We start from the raw sequence: 20,249 nt of genomic DNA on the forward strand, positions 1-20,249 counted from the left end.
ACACTCCCAAACTCTACTAGGCCACCATCACCCTGATACCAAAACCAGACAAGGATGTCAGAAAGAAAGACATCTACAGGCCAATATCACTGATGAATATAGATGCAAAAATCCTCAAAATACTAGCAAACAGAATCCAACAGCACATTAAAAGGATCATACACCATGATCAAGTGGGTTTATCCCAGGAATGCAAGGATTCTTCAATATACGCAAATCAGTGTGATACACCATATTAACAAATCAAAGGAGAAAAACCGTGTGATCATCTCAATAGGTGCAGAGAAAGGTTTTGACAAAATTCAACACCCATTTATGATAAAAACCCTCCAGAAAGTAGGCATAGAGGGAACTTACCTCAACATAATAAAGGCCATATATGACAAATCCACAGCCAACATCGTCCTCAGTGGTGAAAAACTGACACCATTTCCACTACGATCAGGAACAAGACAAGGTTGCCCACTCTCACCACTGTTATTCAGCATAGTTTTGGAAGTTTTAGCCACCGCAATCAGAGAAGAAAAAGAAATAAAAGGAATCCAAATCGGAAAAGAAGAAGTAAAGCTGTCACTTTGCAGATGACATGTTACTATACATAGAGAATCCTAAAGATGCCACCAGACAACTACTAGAGCTAATCAATGAATTTGGTGAAGTAGCTGAGTCAAAATTAATGCACAGAAATTTCTGGCATTCCTATACACTAATGCTAAAAATCTGAAAGAGAAATTAAGGAAACACTCCCATTTACCATTGCAGCAAAAAGAATAAAATATCTAGGAATAAAGCTTCCTAAGGAGACAAAAGACCTGTATGCAGAAAATTATAAGACACTGATGAAAGAAATTAAAGATGATACCAACAGATGGAGAGATATACCATGTTCTTGGATTGGAAGAATCAACATAGTGAAAACGACTCTACTGCCCAAAGGAATCTACAGTTACAATGCAATCCCTATCAAACTACCACTGACATTTTTCACAGAACTAGAACAAAAAATTTCACAATTTGTTTGAGACACAAAAGACCCCGAATAGCCAAAGCAATCTTGAGAACGAAAAACGGAGCTGGAGGAATCAGGCTCCCTTACTTCAGACTATACTACAAAGCTACAGTAATCAAGACAGTATGTTACTGGCACAAAAACAAATATAGATCGGTGGAACAGGTTAGAAATCCCAGAGATAAACCCACACACATATGGTCACCTTATCTTTGATAAAGGAGGCAAGAATATACAGTGGAGAAAAGACAGCCTCTTCAGTAAGTGGTGCTGGGATAACTAGACAGCTACATGTAAAAGAATGAAATTAGAACACTCCCTTACACCATACACAAAAATAAACTCAAAATGGATTAAAGACCTAAATGTAAGGGCAGACACTATCAAACTCTTAGAGGAAAACATAGGAACAACACTCCGTGACATAAATCACAGCAAGATCTTTTTTGATGCACCTCCTAGAGTAATGGAAATAAAAACAAAAATAAACAAATGGGACCTAATGAAACTTAAAAACTTTTGTACAGCAAAGGAAAGCATAAACAAGACGAAAGGACAACCCTCAGAATGGGAGAAAATATTTGCAATTGAAGCACCTGACAAAGGATTAATCTCCAAAACTTATAAGCAGCCCATGCAGCTCGATATCAAGAAAACAAACAACCCAATCCAAAAATGGGCAGAAGACCTAAATAGACATTTCGCCAAAGAAGATAAACAGACTGCCAAGAAACACATGAAAGAATGCTCAAAATCATTAATCATTAGAGAAATGCAAATCAGAACTACAATGTGATATCATCTCACACCAGTCAGAATGGCCATCATCAAAAAATCTACAAACAATAAATGCTGCAGTGGGTGTGGAGAAAGGGAACCCTCTTGCACTGTTGGTGGGAATGTAAATTGATACAGCCACTATGGAGAACAGTATGGAGGTTCCTTAAAAAACTAAAAATAGAACTACCATACGACCCAGCAATCCCACTACTGGGTGTATACCCTGAGAAAACCATAATTCAAAAAGAGTCATGTACCACAATGTTCATTGCAGCTCTATTTACAATAGCCAGGACATGGAAGCAACCTAAGTGTCCATCAACAGATGAATGGATAAAGAAGATGTGGCACATATATACAATGGAATATTACTCAGCCATAAAAAGAAATTAAATTGAGTTATCTTTAGTAAGGTGGGTGGTCCTAGAGTCTGTCATACAGAATGAAGTAAGTCAGAAAGATAAAAACAAATACCATATGCCAGCACATATATATGGAATCTTAAAAAAAAAAAATCATCATGAAGAACCTTGGGGCAAGACAGGATTAAAGACACAGACCTACTAGGGAATGGATTTGAGGATACGGGGAGTGGGGAAGGTTAAGCTGGGGCAAAGTGAGAGAGTGGCATGGACCTACATACACTACCAAAAGTAAAATAGATAGCTAGTGGGAAGCAGCCGCATAGCACAGGGAGATCAGCTCCTCCATGCTTTGTGACCACCTAGAGGGGTGAGAGGGAGGGAGACGCAAGAGGGAAGAGATATGGGGATATATGTATATGTATAACTGATTCACTTTGTTATAAAGCAGAAACTAACACACCATTGTAAAGCAATTATACTCCAATAAAGATGTTAAAAAAAAAAAAGGCAAGGGGCCTTCCCTGGTGGTGCAGTGGTCAAGAATCCACCTGCCAACTCATGGGACGTGGGTTCGAGCCCTGGTCTGGAAGATCCCACAGGCTGCAGAGCAACTAAGCCCGTGGGCCACAACTACTGCGCCTGCGCTGTAGAGCACGCAAGCCACAGCTGCTGAGCCCATGCACCTAGAACTTGTGCTCCGCAACAAGATTAGCCAACACAATGAGAAGCCCGAGCACCACAACAAAGAGTAGCCCCTGCTCGCAGCAACTAGAGAAAGCCCGCGCGCAGCAACCAAGACCCGATACAGACAAAATTAAAAAATAATAAATATATTTTTAAAAATAAAAGCTTGTGGCAAAAGTTTTCAAGAATTACTAGTGTTTTAACCTTTGAACCATAAGCCTTAAGTGATTTGGACTTTGATTTATTTAGAATAGAATAGGAATATTTTAGAGCTGGAAGAGAACTTAAGAGTGTCATATGGTCCAAAACTGCAAAAATGTGTAGTTAAGGATATTTAGTCCAGGTGCTTTGATTCGCACAGCAAATTTTTGGCTAATTTGGGACTTTCTCCTCAGTTTTTAACTCATTGAGAGTATTTTTTTAAATATTCTCTACAAATGGCTCTTGTTTTACAACTTTTCAGGAATGTCAGTGTTTGATTTAGCAAGTTGATTTAGGAAAGTGGAGTTATTAACAAACCAAGTAGTTAAATCATGCACGTAATTCCAGAAGAAAGGTTTTTGCCATGGCAAACCACAGGGCGGATATTTTATGGGTTAAATGTTTAAAGTATTTTAAGAACAATGGCTCTTCCTACTTTCTTTTTTGCTGAACCTTTGTATAAGAAGAAATTTCGAAGAAGCTTCTTGTATCCTTGGCTCTTTTCTTCAAGAGCCCTTCTAACTTTTACTTTAAGTCTTTGTTTTTTATTTTAGGATATTCCTTTCGGTTTCTACCGTATCCACATGGTCATATATAGTTCCTTTTTTATAATCACAAAAGTTATTGAAAGTTATTTTGTTATCTTTACAAATTTGGCTTATTGGGAACTGGAGTTGAGATTGCAATACAGGATCCTTTATAAATTTTTTACCCACCAGATAAACTAAAAGTCCAGTTTGCCTACATTCATAATATCCACTTGAATTTTATACATCCATTCTTTTGATGCAAAAATATTGAAATGTTTATTAAAAAATAAAATCCCAACAGAGCAATGAGCATAACTTAATGTCCTAAATAAGTAGGATTTAACATACTAATCTGCTGGGAACATATTAAAAATGTTTAAGAAAGTGGAAAATTTCTAGATGATGAGCCAACTTATTGTATCATTGTTCATAATAGTTCCCCCAAAAGGAAACAACCTAAATGTCCCTCAGTAGGGGAATGGATAAAAGAAACTGTTTCTTTCATTAATGGAATACTATCCAGCGGTTCACATGAAGCAAGTAGATCTGTATCAACGTAACTAATTCTCAAAATCATTTTGATGAGCGAGAAAGCAAGCCATAAAGGAGTATATTCAGGGCATCACCATTTATTAAAGTCATAAAGCATACAAAACATCTTTACGTACTTAAAGATGTGTATATTTACGTAGTAGAAATTTTTAAAATGCATGTGAATGAAATGCGCTAGCTTCAGGCTAGTAGTTAGAGGACAGAAAGGGATGGAAGGTGATGCCTCAATCTCTAGAGGACAGAAAGGGATGGAAGATGAGGTTTTAGTTAAATCTGTAATTTTTTTGTTTCTTTATAAATTAAAATATCAGAAGCAAATAAGGTCATTGTTAACATTTGTTAAAACTAGGGGGTGAGTAAATGGGTGTTTGTTATGGTAATCTCTTAATATTTAAAAAATGTATTTCTTAAAATAAGTGTATTTTCTTTATATATTTGTTCTGAGTGCTAAGTATGTGTCCTCATTACTGGTCCATGCAGGCGCTCTCCATCATGTATGCACAAACACATCCCCTCACATTCATTCCTTTAACAAGTATTTATTAAGTATTTCTACATAATAGGCACTGTTTTGGGTGCTAGATACAGCAGTGGACAAAACAAAGCCCTTACCATCATGGAGCTTATGTTCTAGTGGTGGGAGGCAGATAATAAATTAGAGAATATACAATATGCCCAGTGGTGGTAAGTGCTATCTATGCATGGAAAAAAGAAAAAAAAAAAAAAACAGATAGGGGCAGTAGGGAGGACTGGGGAGGGTAGAGGGAGACTTGTTATTGTATGTAAGGTGATGAAAGGAAGGCTGTCTAATAAAGTGACATTTGAGTTGAGGCCTGAAGGAGGTGAGGAAATGTGCTCTGTGAATGTATCTGTCACCACCTCATGTCAAGTGGTGACATCTCCTAAGTTACATATCCGTTTCAGACTTCTCACCTTACCTCCATTTGACTCTATGCTTGGATGTCTAATAGATGTTTCAAACTTAAGATGTCTAAAACTCCTTTCCTTTGCCCCCAGATCTGCTTTACCCATAGTCTTCTTCATCTCATTTGTAGCTGGGACTAGGAATTTGAGACTCTTTGAAGAGTAGCTGTTATTTAAAGGTGTGGTACTAAATAGATGAGATCATTTAGAGAAAGTAAAGAAAAGATCACATTTAATGATCAGGAAAAGAGAGGGGATGCTACAGGGGAGATTGAGGACTGGCCAGAGATTTGGTGGCGAGGGACCCAGGAGAGTGTGATGCCTCAAAAGCCAAGAAAGGAAAATGTTTCAGGAAGGGAGTCGTTAGTGGTATCAAAATCTGCTGAGAGGTTGAAAAAGATGAAGACTAGGAATCAACTGTTACATTTGGCATCATTAAAGTCGTTAAAGTGTTCTTTTAAAAAAATGATGGGATTAAAACCTGGTTTGGAATGGATTCATGAAAGAATAGGAAATAAGGAAATGGATATGGCAAATTACAACTCTTGAGTTTTGTTATAAAGAACTGGAGAAAAATCTGGCAATATCTGAAAGGTGTTGTGGAATCAAAAGAAAGGTCTACATACACGAGTAGGTATTTCTTTTTATCATTTCTGCCCAGAGTTTGGACTTAGAATAAAATCTAAATTTTTGTGGTTTAGTTTTGTTTTAAAGGGTCGTTATCCTCATGTTATTGCTATCGCAAGGGGAAAATATGTTACATTTTACTTCTGAAAGGAAATTAGGCAATAACTCCAATAAAATGCTGACAAAATAACCAAGTGAAAATAGAAAGAAATCTGTCACTACATCTTAGGAAATACATACCGGAGAGATCAAAGAGATTCCATTTTATTAAGTTACTACCTTTTACAATTTAATGATATTTCCTTTTTTTTTTTATTTCAGTGGGGATCAGCAGTGTACTTATGTTATAAAAAATCGGTGGCAAAGACTAACACTGTATCTTACAAAGCTGGTAAGTATAATTTTTCATGGAATACTTTATAAATGTATTATGGGGCCAATAAGATTAAAGAAAAAAAACAAAATCTGTCTTACGATGTGTTAGTGTCAGGACTGGGACTATAACCCATGTCTTTTGATTGTTTTGTCTTCATCCATACTTTATTGGATGCTTAATGGAATATTAATTTTAAAAGAAGGCAAGGTTTTTAAAATATTAGGTTTAAGTAAATAACTAATAAGTAGATATCGTTCTCCTTAAGTTTTTAAATCAGTAGAAAATGTGGAAAAGTATTTATTGTCCTTTTAAATTAATGTTTCCTTAATATTTATATTAAATTTAATCAAGTCTATAGTTCATATGTAATTATATTTCAAAATAATCTGAAATATTGTAAACTAACTTGTAATTTTATAATGCATAGTTGAATTGCCAGAAACCTCAAAATATCAAATTATGTACAAGAGTGCAGATTCAACCTTTTAAAAAATAAATTTTTAAAGTTAGTGTCCTAGACTCCTAACTTCTTCTACCTGTGATTTTCTGGGGTCCATAGTTCATTGCTATTTCTATAGTTACTTAAAGGCTATACTGTTACTTCATGACTTGAGAAGGTAATGGAGAGTTAACTGTAAATCCTCATGGGATTAACTGGCTGGCTAGCATATAATTAGAGAATTTTAGAACTGCCTTGGACCTCTATATCTAGTTCATCTCACTTTATAGACGAGAAAACCAGAGACCTATAGGTACATGATTTGTCCAAAGTCAAACAGATATCAGTGTAGCAGACAAACCACTCATATTCTTAGTTTATCATTTTGTATTTAACATCATGTCTGGTGATGGTTTCCACTTGACTTTAAGGGTTCAAGGTCAGGGAACCTATTTTCTGTTTCTAGTCCCACAAAATCCAGGGCAAGAGTCTTCTCCGAGGGTTTGTTAGGTAGAAGATACCTGGACTACTCTCTAGACTAGTCTATTTAACATGAAATAATATGGCACTTGAAACTCTATTTTCATATAATCTGGGATTATTCAGAAGCTGGGGTTAAGCTGATACTATTTTAAAGACATTGAAAATATGTGACTTCTATTTTTTTGTGTATTTTTCTTGTATTTGTCCTAGAAGTTATATATATAGTCCTATAGAATATCTATTTTAATGTGTCCAAAAAACCTTAAGGGAAAGTTACTGAAAACTAGTGAAGTGGATATATGCATTTGAACATTTCAAAAAAAAAATAGTATGTTCATATGCTTTAAGGCAGTGTGACCACAAAATGAATTTTTAGGAGTGTGTTTATATTTGTGTATGTTGCTTTAGAATAATCTTTTCTTGTTTACCTTACTAGCCTTTGTGGATGAAACTTGATAAATATTACGTAGTTAATATGAATAGTTTGAGGATTAAAATCTATATGAATCCTACTAAAGTATTCAGAGTTACTTGGTGAACATATCTGTAATGTTTTGGTCTTCAAAAAGTGTTAAATAATAAAGCATTTTAGCATCATTCAAATTATGAGCGCCTAAATTCAAGACATGATGAGCTAATATTTATTATTGTTTTTATAGGTCTAATTTGTAGATACCCTCAAGAAGATTATGAGTCATTCTCACTCCCAGAATCTGTTCCCCTATTTTGTTTACCAATGGGTGCAACTATTGAATGTTGGCCATCAAATAGCAAATACCCTCTCCCTGTATTTTCTACATTTGTGTTAACTGGAGCCTCAGCTGAAAAGGTACTATATGTTTAACAAATGATATCTGCAAATTTCTTGTACATTTTCAAGTCTTAAGTTTTATATGCAGGAACAATAGAAAAAAAACTGGTTAAATTGAATCTATTACACGCACCTTTTCCACTTTGTTAAAATAACTATATCCAGAGACATAGGAAAAGAGAATTTCATTCTGTCCCATATACCCAAGTGCTTTTTTTGTGAATATAGTGAAAGATTTTTTTCATCATCAAATGATGATCCTTCATTGCTCTGTTTTCTGTGTTATAAAAACTTTAAAGTAATACTAAAAACATTATTAAATATGCAGTGTTATTTAGAATCATAAACTGTTATATTGTTGGAATGGACTTTGGAAATCATCTAGTCTAACATCTTCATTTTATATATTGGGAAATTGAGGTCTAGAGAAATTCAGTGAATTGTCTGAAGTTGGAATTTGTATTTCCTTATCTAAAATTCTGTCCCATTCTCTATTAAATAATTATTTTCAATAACTTCCTTATAGAGAATATTGATACAGTTGCTTTTACTCTTTATAAAACAAATGCAATTTAATTAAAACACCTTTTTTTCCCCAATAATGAGACATGAGAGTTGTGCTGTGTAGTTTTGTTGTTGTTGTTGTCAATGTAGTACTTCAAGAAAGCAAGAGTGTTATCTCTTCACCACTGGGTTTCTGGTACCTGGCACCTTGCTTGGCTCATAGGCACATAATGGCTCCTAATAGCTCATCCATTAAATATTTAACTAATGATGTGATTGGAATAAATTATATAAGGCATATTTATCAAATATATTACTTGTTTTCCAGGTCTATGGTGCTGCTATTCAGTTTTATGAACCATACTCCGAAGAGAATCTCACAGAAAAACAGAGATTTCTTTTGGGTTTAGCATCATCAGCAGATGAGAAGTCTGATAGTTCCAAGACAATTCACACTAGTAAATGCATCTGTCTTCTCTCTCACTGGCCTTTTTTTGATGCATTCAGGAAGTTTCTGACTTTTCTATATCGTTATTCCATCTCTGGGCCTCATGTCCTTCCAATTGAGAAGTAAGTTAGAAGCCTTTTTGGTTCAAAATTTGGCAGCTCTTTCCATTATGTGTGGTGTATTTGTACTGGTAATTGAGTAAATTTTATTTGGAAGCTAGATTTTTCAAGAGAAAAAAAGTTTGGTTGATTCAGTTCTCTATTATACCTACAGTTTTGTTATTTTAGATAATTTTATCTCTAACAAAATGAAATAAATGTTTCATCTTTTTGATACTCTTGTGAAGTTTGGAGATCCTAATTAGCGGTTTTTTTTTAACAGGTTTTGTTAATTCTTATTTTACATGTAATTTGGGTTTATATGAACCTTTAAAATATTCCTTACTATTTTTAGATATGAATTTAAAGGAAACATTAGATAAACGTATTTTTTATTCTTTTGAAAATTTTTGTGATTTACTTTAAGATCACTAAAACTGAATAATCTTTAATGTAGTAAGGTTTGACACAAATGAGATCTAAACCTCACCACTGTCTATTTGACTATTGTTTATTTTATATCATCTATCACTTAAGCTCTTTTGTGTTCTTAGGCAGAATTCTGTGATTCTAATGACAGTTGAAAGTGATAGAATTATTATAAGAACATTCAATGTAAAATATTACTTTATAATTTTTCCTTGCAGTTTTCTGCCTGCATCTCAGTATTCTAATCCACCAGTTCTCAAATTTTTTGGTCTCAGGACCACTTTATACTCTTAAAAATGAAGACTCTCCCCCAAAGAGCTTTTTTTAATGTGTTATATCTATTAATATTTACTACATTAGAAATTAAAACAGAGAACTTCAAAAATATTTATTAATTTATTTAAAAAAATGATAAACCCATTACATGTTATCATAAATATCTTTTTTTTAATAACCATTTCCTAAAACAAAAAAATTAGGAAGAAGAGACATTGTTTTACATTTTTTGCAAATCTCTAATGTCTGGCTTAATTGAACATAACTAGGTTCTCATTTTATCTTATTTTAATTTTTTTTTGGCCATGCGGCATGCGGGATCTTAGTTCCCCAACCAGGCATGGAACCCATGCCCCCTGTATTGGGAGCACGGAGTCTTAACCACTGGACTGCCAGGGAAGTCCCATAGCTAGGTTCTCATACATGCTTGTGCTTTCAGTCTGTTGCAATATGTTGTTTTGGTTGACGTAATGAAAAAAACATGGCCTCACACAAATATGTATGTGGAAAAGGGAGGGCATTTGAATAGTCTTTTCAGAAAATTGTGGATTTTCTTTTTTGACAGTGCACCAAAACTTGACAAGTATAGTTTGTTATAGGCTACTGTCAATGTGGAATCTGAAACTTTAGTGATGAACTTTCTCTGTTACAGTAAAATCTATTGGTTTATCTCTTTGAGTGGAACTTTTATACATGTGTGATTTTGTAGCATCATACATTCGTCATTTGGAAAATGACGAATGTATGATGCTACAAAATGGTTCACTGAGTTAACATAGATACATCTCGCTATCAAAATTTAAAAATCAGATTTGTGAATATAACCACCTACATCAGAAAACTTTTTGAGTGTTGAGAAATTGTCAAGTTTATGGTAGCAAGATTCTGATTTTCACTTGAAAGCTTGAATTTATTTACTTATTTGTTTGTTTGTTCCTCCTTTGGGGTTAATTGAGAAAAAGGTTTTAGTATTCCATTTTGATTTCTCCCTTGGCTTTTTAAAAACAGTTTTATTGAAATATAATTCACATATCACACAGTTCACCCATTTAAATTAGTATACAATTCAATGTTTTTTTAAAACATGCATTCACAGGGTGTACAACCATTACCAAAATCTAATTTTAGAACATTTTCATCCCCTAAAAGAAACCCCATACCCATTAGGTGTCCTGCCCCATTCCCCGCTCATCCACTCAGCTCTAAGCAACTTACGTGGTCTTCTTTGACTGGATCCTTTCATCTTTTCGTAATGTTTCCAAGGTTCATCCATATTGTAGAATGTGACAGTACTACATTTCTTTTTATTGGAAAGCTTGAATTTAATTATTGGCAACAAGTACTGTAAGTTATTTTTCTTGAAGCAGTAGCCTCACTTTGTTCATTTTAATGTAGAAAATATCTACTGAATACCCACATTGGATAACGTTAATATGTCTTTTGTTCTTTCAAGGAAAAATGGCATTCTGTGGAAACACAGCAAAACAAAAACAGCTAATTCACTCACAACTCAGTCACACAAGTGCTCTTCCTCAAGACAAACATCATATTCCTGTATGCAGCAGAAGTGCTTTATGCATTCTTCCCCTTTCATCACACAGATTATTTATAAGTATACACTGCAGAGTCAAAATTTAATAAAATTAATAGTATTTACTGCTTCATCCGAGACATTCTTAAGTGAAACTGAATACAACAGCTACAGTTCAGTGCCACTCCCTTGATTCATAGTAAGGGGCAGCAGTTTTATCCACAATGCTTTTGCACCATCAGTGCAAATATCAACACAGTGGAAATGGCAAATGGTGTCTTTAAAAAGTAGCTTTGACCTTGCAGATTCTCCCTGAATGGGTCTTGGGGATCTTTAGGTATTCATGGATCACACTTTGTTTTCTGCTATTCTAACTACTTCACATAATGCAAGCAGATATGTGTCCTCTGGAACTCATTCCCCTTATCTTTTTGTTCTTAGATTGTGAGTATCTTAATAGTAGAAAGTATATGGCTTTTTAAAAAATAATTCCCAACATGTCTGGCAGTATCTTATATATAGCAGGCAGTCAAAACATGTTTGTAAAAAATTAATAATTTTCTCTTCTGATGTTTTGTATCCAGTTGAAATTATCTCAGTTCTGAAACCAAGATGATTTCGAAATAGTTTAAAAGTAATAGAGAAATAAAATAACTCATTCCTTAAAAAAGGATTGGTCACTATTGTTGCCTTTTTTCTTTTCCATGATGTTCAAAACAAAACCCATCAATCTAGCTTTTTATCTGTTCTCTTCTGGGGAAAAAACCCCATAAAATCAGTAATAGAATTTTTAACCTATTTTTAATAGAAAGTATATTGTTAATGTTTTAGAAACAGTTAAACTCTTTCATTTTTCTGTAGTACTCAGTGGTTGCTTCATTTTTAAAATATGAGCAATTGACTAAAAAGTATATGCAAGAATTAGCTTGTTTGGTAATGTCCACAGCTCTGATACGTTGTTTGTTATCTTCTTAGGGAGAGGGAGAAGTTACAGTGGCTTTTCAGACATTAATAGCACAAACGTTATTGAATGTGAGAAAGTATTAATATGAAAAGTTTGTGGGTGGGTTTAGATAGAAGCAACTTTCCTGGGACAAATGATTTTTGGTTGTTGTTTGTTCACTTGCTTTTGTAGTAGCAGGGATTTTGAAATTATAGGTACACAGAGCTTTTGACTCAACCTGGACTTGTGGTGACATGTTGACCTTTATTAGCATATGGTATTCACTTTGGAATCAATCAGGTGTTTGTTTGTTTGTTTTTAAGGCATATTTCTCATTTTATGCATAAAGTTCCTTTTCCATCTCCTCAGAGACCACGGATTTTAGTTCAGGTAAGATTTTCATGATGTAAGAGCTTAGTTAAATAATTATTGACTCTGTCAAAATGTACCATAAGAATAACAATTTTATATGGGTAAAAAAATCAAATGAAATCAAAAGAGAACCAGATACTGTTTTACGTTGGAGTTTGGACCCTTATGGTTTCATTAACTGCCTCCCAGACAGACATCTAATGTTTCCTCTTAGATAAAGCGTTGCAGAGTTAAAGAAGTAGACAGCAGTAAATGTTTTGAACACGTAAAAAGGCACTGCTTTCCCTAAATTTATTCTTGGTATTTGAACATTTGTGCCTTTGGCACTTATTCCCTAAGTTAAATGTATTAGAAGAGATAAAAGAAAAAGCTGTGTGCTTTCATATACTGCAGGAAGAATTGCTCATATCTTTGTGAGAGGAGGAAGTTTAAAGTGAACATCAATTATTTTCCCCATCTCTTTTCCCTGTTGACTTTATCTTTAGTCTTCTGTTTACATTTCTTTTTTGTCTATGCTCTTTATATGTAAGTTGTCTTTTGAATCTATTTAATCAGGATTTTTGAAGTGATTTTGAGAAACTATTTCATGTATTATCACTATATGTGCCTTGTATTTATCACAGCCCTTAATGGAGTATCATTCAAAATTAGAAATCATTTATAAATAGATATTTGCAAATTTGTATAAATCTGCATAAAATTTTAAATGTAGATTAAATTAATTGCATTAGTATATTGATACAGATTAAATGTCTAGAAAAATATCATTTTGATAAGCTTTATAAGTAGTCTGCATATCTACATATCATCCCAAGTTACTTCTTGTTATTTGGTGCCAGAATACATATAGCACACTCAGTTTGAATACACATAAAAGATATGTTTTATAGCAGAAGTTGGCAAGTTTTTTATGTTGAGGCCGAAACAGTGTTTCAGTCTTTACAGTAAAAGCCATACTGTCTCTCTGGAAACAACGCAGCTCTGCTTTCATTGCACAAAAGCACCTATAGGTAACACGTAAACAAATGTGCATGGCTTAGTTTTAATAAGACTTTATTTATAAAAACAGGTGGCCTGTGGATTTGCCTTGAGGCCATAGGTTTGCTAACTCTGGTTTTACTGTATTAAATGAATAATTTAGTCTTTCGATACAGATTTGTTAAATGGCATCAGGGCAATGTTGAGAAACAGAAGAAAAGAGATAGGATTCAGAGTAAGAAGAGTTAGTAGTTAGAAGAGGTCAGTCATCAGGACATATTTTTCAGGATCTTAGTGATATAGATGGTTCCTATACTGGTGAATGATGATATTGAAACTTTATGGGCATCGTCTATATATATATGGTTTTTTCTGGAAGGTGGTGTTTTAAAGTTCATCTTTATATTTCAAATACTTTATTTTAAATCTATTTTCAGTTATCACCACATGATAATCTGATTCTCAGTCAGCCTGTTTCTTCACCTCTTCCGCTAAGGCAAGTAAAATTTCATTTGTGTTTCTCTAAATGTAGTGTGAGCTAAAGTAACATTCAAGTATTTTCTCTCTTTCCTGGGGAAAATTGCAAGTGTCGATGGAAATACTTCTCATTTGTTTCTTACCTAAATTTCTTTTACTTAACAGTGAGATTAAATGTCTTAAAGAGCACAGAAAAACTTTTACAATAGTGTTTGGTATTTTGTGTATCCATTTATTATGATTAAGTACATGCAACTACATAAATATGTATCTATGTCTGTAGATTATGAAAACAATTTTTTTTAGCTTTAAATATCCTCTGAAGAACATTCAAATGCAATTAATTTTAAATTTAACCCCCAAATAAAAAGTTATTTATAAATACTAGCCCATGGAATAGAATAATGTATTTCATCACCTTAAAAGTTCAGAGACGGCTTCCCTGGTGGCACAGTGGTTGAGAATCTGCCTGCTAATGCAGGGGACACGGGTTCGAGCCCTGGCCTGGGAGGATCCCACATGCCACGGAGCAACTAGGCCCATGAGCCATAACTACTGAGCCTGTGCGTCTGGAGCCTGTGCTCTGCAACAGGAGAGGCTGTGATAGTGAGAGGCCTGCGCACCGCGATGAAGAGCGGCCCCTGCTCACCGCAACTAGAGAAAGCCCTCGCACAGAAACAAAGACCCAACACAGCAAAAATAAATAAATTAACAAACTCCTACCCCCAACATCTTCTTAAAAAAAAAAAGTTCAGAGAGATTATGAAATATGTTTTTTCTTAAGTATCATTTCTTGAAATTTAATTAGCTGTGTAATTTTTCTAGCAGGGAAATAGTTACAATATAATTAAGTTATTTTGTAGCACATACCTAAGGGAGACCAGCTGCCATCTTTGACATTAATTTTGTAAGAATTGCAGATTATTTCATCACCAGGTCTTGGCCCAGAGTGACCAGTGTTTTCTTAACCTTTGTTTGAGCTGAGAATAAATTAGAAATACTGACTGAGACTACTTTAAAACAATTCTACATTACCCAAGAGCCTTTTTTTATTTTTTGGTAATGGCTTTATTGATATATAATTCACATACCATACAATTCACCCAGTTAAATTGTACAATTCAATGATTACATTCACAGAATTCTGCAAATATCACTATAATCAATTTTAGAACATTTTCATAGCTCCAAAAAAACCCTGTACCCTTTAGCAGTTACCCTCCCTTACCCCTCCCATCCCTATATACACAAACACACACACGCCCCCTTCCCAGCCCCCATCCCTATATACACACACACACACACACACACACACACACACACACACTCCCCCTTCCCAGCCCTAGGCAACTGCTGATCTGCTTCTTTCGCTTCAGATTTGCCTGTCCTGGACATTTCATATAAATGGAATCATATAAAATGTGGCTTTCTGTGTTTGGCTTCTTTCACTTAGCATGTTTCCAATGTTTATCCACGTTATAGCATGCATCAGTTCTTCATTCCTTTTTATTTCCAACAGATATTTCAGTGTATGGATATACCACATTTTATTTATCCATTTATCAGTTGACAGACATTTGGGTTGTTTCTACTTTTGGGCTACTATAAATAATGCTGCTATGAACATGCACAAGTTTTTTGTGGGCATATGTGTTTATTTCTCCAAGGGACTTTATTAGTTTTGGTTTACTTTTAAAAAGTTAATTTAGTGAAGCCAATTATTTAACATTATAAAGATGAAATACTGGTTAGCTTACTGAATCATTTACTTTTTTAAAAAATTTTTTTAAAAATTTATTTTTTTATTTTTGGCTGCGTTCGGTCTTTGTTGCTGTGCGCGGGCTTTTCTCTAGTTGCGGCGGGCGGGAGCTACTCTTCATTGCGGTGCGCGGGCTTCTCATTGGGTGGCTTCTCTTGTTGCAGAGCACGGGCTCTAGGCGAGCAGGCTTCAGTAGTTGTGGCACTCAGGCTCAGTAGTTGTGGCTCGTGGGGCTCTAGCATGCAGGCTCAGTAGTTGTGGCACACGGGCTTAGTTGCTCCGCAGCATGTGGGATCTTCCTGGAGCAGGGCCTGAACCCGTGTCCCCTGCATTGGCAGGCAGATTCTTAACCACTGCGCCACCAGGGAAGCCCAGAATCATTTACTTTGTTAATGCAGTATTTTGTTACCATGTACAATGTCTAAGTTTTGATTATTAATTTGCCTTGTATGTGTGTATCATCCCTTAGTAGCTCTTAATTAATATTATCATTACAGTAGTAAAGATAATCTAGCTATTTGTAAATCCAAATTTTGAGATGTGTATTTACCTTAAGGAAATTGGGCCTGTAAGTCACGTATGTTTTCTGATAATTACAGAGGAAGATGAGCCATGTTAAAAAAAAAAAAAAAACTTGCATTAAACGATTTGCTTTCAACCAAAGCACCCTCTTATACATTGAATTCTTTATTTGAACATTATCTACATGGCAGATCTTTTTATATAAAGTGAAGCAGATGACTTTTCATTTTCCATATTTAATACAACGCAGAAGAATCGAATGATTTCAGAACCTCATAAAACTTCATTATTTTCATAGTGTGTTTCTGATGCAGTGTTTTCCCTACATAAGAGCAACAGTCATGTTTAAAATTAAATATGTAATGTGAACTATAATCCTACCCTAATCATGAACTTTTAAAAATTATTTTGGATAATGAGGTGTTTGATCTCTGTTTTCTTTAATTATATATTTTTGTTTGGATTTATAGTGGTGGCAAGTTTTCAACACTACTTCAGAATTTAGGCCCTGAAAATGCTGTGACACTACTGGTGTTTGCAGTAACAGAACATAAGATTCTTATTCATTCCTTACGGCCTTCAGTGCTTACTAGTGTGACAGAAGCATTAGTGTCTGTGAGTATTTCTTATTGGCAATCAGTTTCATTTTAAACCTAATTATTCATATAATTTAAAGCTGTTTTAATGCTTAACTAAAATTCAGAGTGTAATGCATTTCAATTTTCTGGCCATTAACACTAGTTGTAATTATTTAACAAGCATTATACTACTTTTGGTATAAATATTTAAAAGACAGTTTTTTGTGTGTGCTGGTGAATTATGCTTCAATGTCAAACAGCTAAATATTCTCTTATCTTTTATTTATCCAAGATGATTTTCCCTTTCCACTGGCCATGCCCCTATGTTCCTCTCTGCCCACTGGCTTTAGCAGATGTCTTAAGTGCACCGTGTCCGTTCATAGTAGGAATTGATTCAAGATACTTTGATCTTTATGACCCTCCACCAGATGTCAGTTGTGTTGACCTAGATACCAACACAATTTCTCAGTAAGTTCGTTTTAATGATTCTACTTCCAGTAATTTACAACTTTGTAGTGTATGTATGTAAATGTATATTTTGTGAATGATAACTAGAATTCTTTTGAGCTATGTTGTTTTTATATTTGGGGTTTTTACCATCTTTGAATCAGTTCTTACTGTACTTTGATGGGATAAGTTTAGTGTATTAGAGAAGGTTTTAATCCTCAGCTCTTTCAATATTTGAGAAATATTATAATCTTATGCTTACTTAGAAATTTAAGTAAGAAATGTAAGGATTTTATAATTTTCTCTCTCTCTATTGGAATAATATTTAAGTTGTAGCTAAGCTACTGGAACTGTATATTTACAGCTTTTTTATAATTCAGTGTTTTCTCTTGTATTGTTTATTTTCAGTTTAATCATACTTAAGCTCTTCAGGGAAGAGGAAATTGATGCAATACCACGTTGCATCCACAGGATATACTTAAAATAACTGCAAGTTACCCTATTAGTAAAGCCCAAAAGCTAGTATACCTTTTACAATTTAAGTACGTATTTGTGAGATAGGTTTTTCTCCATTTTTAAATAAGCATGTTTCATATTAAAGCCTTTTGATTTAATTCTGAAATCTTACATTAATTCTAGTATTGTTATATGTCAAAACCTCAACTGCCTAAACCATTAGAAAAGTTTAGCAAAAAATAATTTTCTTTTATAAGGCATGTATGCTTTCAAAAGCCTAACCAAGAAAATATGGGATGTACTTTGTGCATTAAAGCCATTTTATATATGGGATAAATAGCGTCAAAGATTCTTTACCATGAACATTTCATACTTTACCAGAAATATTTAATTCTTCAAATATTAAATTAGTATCTTTTTTTTTGGCCAGTTGTTACATGACATAATGTTTTTAAAAATTGAAATTCAGGGTGGTAAATAAGTATATATATTTTCTCTCTTTTTATACTTTTATACTTTTCCTCAATTTGTTAAAAGAATTTTTTTCTTATTATTTTAACTTTGTTTTGATCACTAATGAGTTAAAGAATCAAAGAAACATGACTTGTTTGCACTCATCAGTGGTCTTCCTTCTTGGTTTTATTGCCTTTCCAAACCTATGGGAAGACTAAACTAGTGAATTAATAGCTTTCTACTTTCCTTCATCCTGAATTTCTGGAGCCTCAACCTGAAATTTGAAAGAAAATTCTGAGTATGAAATTTGTGGTTTCCTTTTCCCTTCTCTGACTCATAAATACATATAATAAGGAATATATTATGAATGTCAAGAAATTTCTGAAGAAAGGGAAATTAATATCTGATATGTACTAGGCATAAAGCTGTATGCATAGCCTAAGGTATCTCATATTATTCTCTGTATTTTGTGAGGTAGTTTTTACTAACCAGTCTGACAGACAGATAAGAAAACCAAAGCTTAGATTTTTAAGTAATTTATAAAAAGGCACATAACTTAATACTGCCAGAACTGATTTTGAAACTATCATTGTCTGACTCTATAACTATTACTTCTGCCACTAATTACTGGCTTACTACTTATGCAATAGTAATCCTATAAATGGAACTCACTATGAATAAAAATGCAGAAGTCTGTCATAAATCCAAACTCAGGTACTAGATAAAATTCCTTTTTTTTTTTTAATATATTTATCTTTGGCTGCGTTGGGTCTTCGTTTCTGCGCGCAGGCATTCTCTAGTTGCAGCAAGCAGGGGCCACTCTTTGTTGTGGTGCACGGGCTTCTCATTGTGGTGCTTCTCTTGTTGCAGAGCACAGGCTCTAGGTGCTTGGGCTCAGTAGTTGTGGCACGTGGGCTCAGTAGTTGTGGCTCATGGGCTCTAGAGCGCAGGCTCAGTAGTCGTGGCACATGGGTTTAGTTGCTCCGCGGCATGTAGGATCTTCCCGGACCAGGGTTCGAACCCTTGTCCCCTGCATTGGCAGGTGAATTCTTAACCACTGCGTCACCAGGGAAGTCCCTCGATAAAACTCTTCTCCCGAGCCAAGTTTTACAGTGATGATATCAAGGACAAGAGGAGGAAATTATGTGAGTAAATAATAGCAATTTGATGAAATGATACCAAAATACTGTTCATTCACTTATGCTACAGACATCTCTTTAGTGCCTTTTTGGTTTTTTTGGTTTTTTTCTAGGCACTGGGAATAGAAAGACAAACCAGATACACTCCTTTCTCTTAAGTTGCTAATCTAGTTAGCAAGGCAGGCACACACACAGTGAATGCTAAGGCACAGTAGGAGTGCTGTGTTTTAAAGTTTTAGCAAGAAAATAATGTCAAAAGTGTTTTTACATTGTGTTCTCACTTTAATACAGGGTTCCATAGTCCTGGTCACATTATAGATGAACTAAAATCTCACAGCAGGACTTCTGCAGTTTGACCCTGCCCTATCTGTATTTTGTTATCATTGTGGAAAGATAGGGTAGATTCCAAGACAGTTCTTCTTTGTCAGCTTAAGCTTTCCCATCCACTCTTTTTTCTTTCAAAGTAATATTTGCCCTTTTTGTTCTGTGGGAAGTTTAGGGAACATTAAAAAAAAAAGTTCAGCAATTCCATTTCACACTGGTGCTATGATGTTGTCTTTGGTGGTTAGAACATAAGTGATTTACTTTTCTTCTCCTTTTTCTCTGCATTTTTCAAGTTTCCTAAAATGAGTGTTTATTGCTTTTGAAATAGAAAAAATTTAATAAATAGAGAGTGGAATCAACAAAGCTATAGTTAAGTCCAAAAGCTTTATCATGTTTTATCACCATGCTCTTTTCTTCTCCTACTCCATATATAGTTTAAAGATTATGGGCTTCCCTGGTGGTGCAGTGGTTAAGAATCTGCCTGCCAATGCAGGGGACATGGGTTCAAGCCCTGGTCCGGGAAGATCCTACATGCCGTGGAGCAACTAAACCCATGTGCCACGACTACTGAGCCAGCACTCTAGAGCCCGTGAGCCACAACTACTGAGCCCACGTGCCTCAACTTCTGAAGCCCGTGTGCCTAGAGCCTGTGCTCCACAACAAGAGAAGCCATCATGGTGAGAGGCCCGCGCACAGCCACAAAGAATGGCCCCCACTCGCCGCAACTAGAGAAG

General features: G+C 34.7%; 1 protein-coding gene across 4 annotated transcripts in view; it reads left to right on the forward strand.

Annotated features, from left to right (window-relative positions):
- Positions 1-20,249, forward strand: part of DENND4A (DENN domain containing 4A) — a 132,302-nt gene that overhangs the window by 55,412 nt on the left and 56,641 nt on the right. For all 4 annotated transcript variants that reach the window (XM_089907088.1, XM_022579810.3, XM_030761702.2 and 1 more), the window contains 7 exons: positions 5,994-6,063; positions 7,630-7,799; positions 8,614-8,855; positions 12,334-12,400; positions 13,798-13,856; positions 16,589-16,733; positions 16,989-17,164. In XM_089907088.1, the coding sequence (XP_089763214.1) occupies positions 5,994-6,063; positions 7,630-7,799; positions 8,614-8,855; positions 12,334-12,400; positions 13,798-13,856; positions 16,589-16,733; positions 16,989-17,164 (929 nt within the window). The remainder of the gene's footprint in view (positions 1-5,993; positions 6,064-7,629; positions 7,800-8,613; positions 8,856-12,333; positions 12,401-13,797; positions 13,857-16,588; positions 16,734-16,988; positions 17,165-20,249) is intronic.

Source organism: Delphinapterus leucas, chromosome 2 (assembly GCF_059928025.1).
Source record: "Delphinapterus leucas isolate spDelLeu-1000000601 "Yukka" chromosome 2, BTC_Dleu_Yukka2, whole genome shotgun sequence".
Classification (NCBI taxonomy): Eukaryota; Metazoa; Chordata; class Mammalia; order Artiodactyla; family Monodontidae; genus Delphinapterus; species Delphinapterus leucas.